This window comes from Perognathus longimembris, chromosome 3, assembly GCF_023159225.1.
Source record: "Perognathus longimembris pacificus isolate PPM17 chromosome 3, ASM2315922v1, whole genome shotgun sequence".
NCBI lineage: Eukaryota > Metazoa > Chordata > Mammalia > Rodentia > Heteromyidae > Perognathus > Perognathus longimembris.
In genome coordinates, this window is record NC_063163.1 from 72,665,043 (window position 1) to 72,671,042 (window position 6,000).

The 6,000-nt window shown below is 61.2% G+C and overlaps 1 protein-coding gene across 6 annotated transcripts in view; it reads left to right on the plus strand.

Annotated features, from left to right (window-relative positions):
* Smarca4 (SWI/SNF related, matrix associated, actin dependent regulator of chromatin, subfamily a, member 4) overlaps nucleotides 1–2,738 on the plus strand; it is a 76,571-nt gene extending 73,833 nt beyond the window's left edge. For all 6 annotated transcript variants that reach the window (XM_048342188.1, XM_048342190.1, XM_048342189.1 and 3 more), the window contains 5 exons: nucleotides 1,443–1,551; nucleotides 1,626–1,727; nucleotides 1,815–1,947; nucleotides 2,023–2,165; nucleotides 2,334–2,738. In XM_048342188.1, coding sequence (XP_048198145.1) covers nucleotides 1,443–1,551; nucleotides 1,626–1,727; nucleotides 1,815–1,947; nucleotides 2,023–2,165; nucleotides 2,334–2,366 — 520 coding nt within the window. In that variant the 3' untranslated portion in view covers nucleotides 2,367–2,738. The remainder of the gene's footprint in view (nucleotides 1–1,442; nucleotides 1,552–1,625; nucleotides 1,728–1,814; nucleotides 1,948–2,022; nucleotides 2,166–2,333) is intronic.
* The last annotated feature ends 3,262 nt before the right edge of the window (nucleotides 2,739–6,000 follow it).

Below are 6,000 nucleotides of genomic sequence, written 5' to 3' on the forward strand. Positions count from 1 at the left end.
ACAGGGCACGCAGAGCCCGCAGCTTGGCAGGGCTGCTGGTTCCTGCTTGGGGGGCGCCTTCATGAATATCATTGGACAAGAGGGGGTGGCCTGGAAGCTGGGCAGAGGCAGCCTGGAACGGGGTTCTTCCCACCATAGCGTCCCCAACTGAAGCGGCCCCCCATGAGGCCAGCTCGATTTTTGTGGGTTGTATTGGTCAATCATAGGGCTTCAACTTGGGAGCTGGTTGCTGTCCCTGAGCTCTCCTACTCAAAGCTGGCTCTCCACTTGAGCCATGGTGCCACTTCCACTTTTCTTATCGTGGTTCATTGCAATAAGTGTCTCATGGACTTTCCTGCCCAGGGTGGCTTTGAACCTTGATCCTCGGATCTCAGCCTCCTGAGTAGTGAGGAAGACAGCGGAGAGCCACCAGGCTTGAGTGGACATTTCACAATGGAAGCTGTTCCTTGTTCAAGGAAATTGTGGGTCGCAGGCAGGCAGTAGGCGCTTGGCTGGCCCCCGGGCTGCAGTCCACTTCTCTGTGGCTCCTGGCTGGGAAGCTGGCACTGCTCTGGCAGCTGCCCGCGTCTGCAGTGACGGTCCAGTGTGGCTCTGTGCATGGTGCAGCCCTGGCAGCCCGCGCTCAGCGCTTGTCCAGCCATCCCCTGGCACAAGACAAGCGGCACCCGCCCTGTGTAGGTGTCCCTGCAGCCTGGGCTCCTCGCCCTGTGCCGGAGACCCCAGGTGGTGCACCCAGGGCCTCTAGTGCGCCGCTCCCCTCACCTTGGAACAGATGGAGCGGGAAGTTTGGGGCGCGGCAGTTTGGTGGCCGAGACTGGCCCCGTGCAGGGAATGCAGAGATGGCACTCGTTCTTGCAGTCCTCCGGGCAGAGGTCAGGCAACACCTCCCCGGGTGATGGTGGGCAGCATGGCATCCCAGGTCCCGGAAACGCACGAACAGCACCGTGGCAGCGACCTGGACCTTACGGGGTGTGGGCGGCCCTGGCGGTGTGGGGCCCTGTCCATCTCTTAGGCGGGGTCACTGTGGATCCCGTGCCCTTGGGCACTGCGCAGTGCGGGGCAAGGCTGTGCTGGCCCCCACACAACGCGGGCGAGAGGAACGAAGCCTCCAACTGCTGAGTGTGCATCCCACCCTGTGTCGTGTTCTGTGCTTGAACGTTCCTGGTGCACTGCCACAAAGATCTAGAACATTCTGTGGTGAGGACGCAGTGCACATCCTCAGTTTCCCAAGTAGATCTTGTGGAGTCACACTGTGGGTTCGAGGGCACTGCCCTGCCCCCTGGCTCCGCCCCAAAGCTGCAGCCTCAGCCATGGCGGCCGTGGCAACCAGGGTGCGGCAAAGGTTGGGGGGCAGGGTTGCTCCGCTCGAGGTGCTTCTAAGGAAAGATCCTGAAGTCCCCCGGGCAGCGGGTGCGGAGTGACGCGGCTTCCTGTCCCCGCAGCGGCAGTGGGCGGCAGCTGAGCGAGGTGTTCATCCAGCTGCCTTCCCGCAAGGAGCTGCCCGAGTACTACGAGCTCATCCGCAAGCCCGTGGACTTCAAGAAGATCAAGGTAGGTGCGGTGGGGCGGGCCCTAGGCGGGAGGGCAGACCCAGGCACCCCGTAAGGCACCTCGCCTCCCTCCAGGAGCGCATCCGCAACCACAAGTACCGCAGCCTCAACGACCTGGAGAAGGACGTCATGCTGCTGTGCCAGAACGCACAGACCTTCAACCTCGAGGGCTCACTGGTGAGCGCCGCTCCCTCGGGGGGGGAGAAGGATCCCCACCCCGTGCGCCACCCCTGCTCACTCCTGCCCACCCACGCATCCCCCCAGATCTACGAGGACTCCATTGTGCTGCAGTCCGTGTTCACCAGCGTGCGGCAGAAGATTGAGAAGGAGGACGACAGCGAGGGCGAGGAGAGCGAGGAGGAGGAGGAGGGCGAGGAGGAAGGCTCGGAGTCGGAGTGTGAGTGGGGGGGGGGTGTGCGGGGCGGGGGCTGGCTGGGGCGCCCCGCTCACCTCTCATGCCCGCTCCCCGCAGCGCGCTCTGTCAAGGTGAAGATCAAGCTGGGCCGCAAGGAGAAGCCGCAGGACCGCCTGAAGGGGGGACGCCGGCGGCCGAGCCGCGGCTCCCGTGCCAAGCCCGTGGTCAGCGACGACGACAGCGACGAGGAGCAGGAGGAGGTGAGTGCCACGCCGCGCGGGGGCAGCGACAGGGGCGAGGACCCCCGGCCAGGCCACCCCCAAGCCGCACCAGTGGGTGCGGACATGGTGCGGAGGCTGGGGGGAAGGTGGCTGGACGCGGGGTGCGGGTCCCGGGTCCCCGCAGTAACACTGCCCCCCCATCTCCAGGACCGCTCAGGAAGTGGCAGCGAGGAGGACTGAGCCCGACATTCCAGAGCTGAGGCCCGAGCCCGTGGCCCGCTGAGCGGGGCGAGCGGAGCGCTCCGGGCAGCCCTTAGAGTACCGGTAGCGGCAGACGTAGTTTCCCACGCGGGGCTGTGTAGACACGCGGGGCTGTGTAGACAGCGCGCTTCCATATGTATGCGGCAAAGGACGCGGCCGCACAAGGCCTCCACAGGGCGCGGCGCTGGCTGTGGGCCGCGCAGTTGGGGTCACAGTAGTAGCGGGATGCATGCGTGTGGCCTCCACTCCTCGACTGTACCTGGGGGACAGGTGGGGCACGCCGGGGCGGCCCGGTGGGGGTGTGTCAGTGTCACTGGATGTCAAACAGTAATAAATTAAACCAACCTTCCACAACCGCCTGCCCTGCTGGTCCTTGCCCAGCGGCGTCAAGGGCGTGGGGGCACCCCATGCACAGGACGGCAGTGGCCGTAGCTGGGCTCCCGGTGGCGGTCAGTGATGGAGCCTCTTTAGTGGAGGGACGTGGTGCTGCGATCCTTTCACAGGGGGCAAGAAGTTGTCAGACACCGGGAGGCTTCACAGGGGGACTAAGAATTCCAGGCCAGCCTGAGCTACAAGGCAAGACAAAGCAGAGCAAACCGTGCGTGGGCACCCCACACCCATGCCCACTCCAGCCCTAGCTGGCCCTCCCTCCCCCGTGCCTTTTGGACATGCCCCGCTCCTTATAGATGGAGAGCCAGAGGCGCCCGGCAGTGTGGGCTGTCTGAACATTGTGCAAGACCCCTGGGTATCTCGAGGACATGAGGCACGCGGCTGTAGGGGTGAGAGGGCAGGGCTGAAGGCCACCTGGCCACTCCCCAGCACTGCCCTTGGCCCAGGGACAAGGCGCCAGCGTGGACTCTGGGGGCCAGAGGTGTCCATCCACCAGCCCTGGCACTGTCCACCCCTCCTCTGCCCTGTTGGCCGCTTGGGGCCACCCTGAGGCTGGGAGGGGCTGAGCCACTTGGCTCTAGCCACATGAGGCCTGCGCTTGAGGACCCCGCTTGCGGACCCCGCTTGCTTGGGCACAGTGGGGGCTTACACATTAGAGCAGGGCTCCAGGCCGCACCTGGGGAGCCTGGGCTGGCTACACTCATGGAGTCAGGTTCCCTTGCTGGTTGGCAGGAACTGAGGCAGGGCGCAGCGCAGCCCCCATAGTGGAGTTTTGGGTCAACACATTCACCCCGGGCCTGCAGTTGCCAAGCAGGCTCTTTGTGTTTTTCTGTGTCTTTTCTTTTTTTGGTACCCAGCACCGAACCCAGGACGTCACACTTGCTAGACAAGTGCTCCCCTGACTCATGGCAGCCCTGGTGAAGCCCCGACCACTTTACAAAGCAATTGTGCATGGGCTCAGCGGGACAGGCACTTTCTAAGGAAGTTCCTGTCATGGTCTCCAAGATGGCCCCCACAGCGAGACCATTAGCTCCCTCAGCCCCAATGCCCCCAGATCCCACAAGCAGGGTAGCTGTGGACACCGCCAGCCGTCCACCATACCCCCCCCCCCCACCCATCTGTGAAGCACCCTCTCCGCCCGCACCCTCCCATTCCCAGCTACTCAGGAGGCTGAGACCTGAGGACTGTGGCTCAAATGGCAGGGCTCTAGCCTACAGCAATAAAGCTCCCAAACAATTTAAATTTTAAAACAGTCCCAGCAACACATGCGATGATTCCCAACACAGCCAGGGCCACACAAGAAGCAATGGAGATCGGAAGCGCACAGCGCCACCCCAGTCTAAAGGAAGCCCATCGCTTCCCTGCCCATCTAACACTCCTGCCCTCAGCGCTGCGGACAGCCTGGGCACTGGGCCGGCCAGTGCCCCTTAGGGCACAGTGGGTGCAGAGAATCGCACTGCACAGAGCACTTGGTGTACTGGCTTAAGGATATGGAGCCAGAGGCCAGAGGCACGAGGGCTGGAGACCCATATCCCACTGGGAGAGAAGGAAATCGGCACTCAGAAGGGCCAGGGACATGCCAAAGGCACTGCCATGGAGGGGGGGGGGGGGCGCCCCTTCACAGCTTCTTCCTGCACACAGCCTCACCAGGACCCCTCCTTCTAAGGCCCAGTGTGGTGTTTCTGGTTTGCCTCCTCCGCCTCTCTACCATCAGCAAGTCCCAGATGTTTCGTTTTGGGGATCCTGACTAGGAGGCTGCCACCACCTGAACTATGCCTGCAGTCCTGCTTGAACTCCTTTGCATGGCGGGGTTTCATGCAGCTCAGGGGACACCCACATCCAAGCCGCCTGAGGAGCTTTCATTCCAGACAAACCCAACACAGCCACCTAGGGCTGTGTGGCACTCCTGACCCTAAGCCCTGGGGCTCATGGCTGACGCAGAAGAGCAGCTGAGGATGCCAAGGTCCACCTGCCCGGCCCTCCCTTCCCCGCCCTCCCCACCTTTGTGTGTGTGTGCTGGTCCTAGGGCTTGAACTCTGAACCTGGGCACTGTCCCTTAGTTTTCTTTGCTCGGGGCTAGCACTTTAACCGCAGCTCCACTTCCATCTTTCTTTGGTCATTATTGGACATCAGAGTTTCAGACTTTCCTGCCCAGACTGGCTTCAAACCACAATCCTCAGATCTTGGCCCCCTGAGTAGCTTGTATTACAAGCATGAGCCACCTAGCCTTTTTTTTTTTTTTTTTTTTTTTTGCCAGTTCTGGGCCTTGAACTCAGGGCCTGAGTACTGTCCTTGGCTTCTTTTTGCTCAAGGCTAGCACTCTACCACTTGAGCCCCAGCGCCACTTCTGGCCTTTTCTATATATGTGGTGCTGAGGAATCAAACCCAGAGCTTCATGTATATGAGGCAAGCACTGTTGCCACTAGGCAATATTCCAAGCCCCCACCTAGACTTTTTTAACTGGCAAAACAAAATCTGGAGTCCCTATGTACAGTAGCATCAGACACCCACATGGATGCATGTCATTACCATCAATCTCTAGAACCTTCTGTCTCCAACACACACCCACCACACCCACGTTCTACTTTTTTTTTTTGGCCAGTCCTGGGCCTTGGACTCAGGGCCTGAGCACTGTCCCTGGCTTCTGTTTGCTCAAGGCTAGCACTCTGCCACTTGAGTCACAGTGCCATTTCTGGCTGTTTTCTATATACGTGGTGCTGGAGAATCGAACCCAGGGCTTCATGTATAGGAGGCAAGCACTCTTGCCACTAGGCCATATTCCCAGCCACATTCTACTTCTTGTCTCTGGATCTAAGACAAGCATCTTGCTGGCCGCTGTCAATCCCTGCCCTCATGACCAGGTGACAGGACAACTGAGGCTCAGCAGTTCAAGTCTCATGTCTGCTCATCCAGCTTCAACACAGACTCCCCTAGACCTCAGCAGAGTTCCCCCCCCCCCCCCCGACCTCGCCCTGCATGCAGGGCAAGGGGACATGGCTGGTAAATCTACATGGACCTTGGCCTTCAGACACGCCCCTTCCCCCACCCCCTCACCTCAGAACCTGGCGGCCCAGACCCCTCATCCTTCCCATGGGACACAACTGTCTCCCCTCTTCCCTGCCCCCTGTAGCAGGAGCCTGTGAGCTCCTGAGGCTTCCACTCCACTCTGTGGCTTCCACTCCACTCGGGATAGAACCCAAGTCGAGGGCAGCCCCACCCTCCC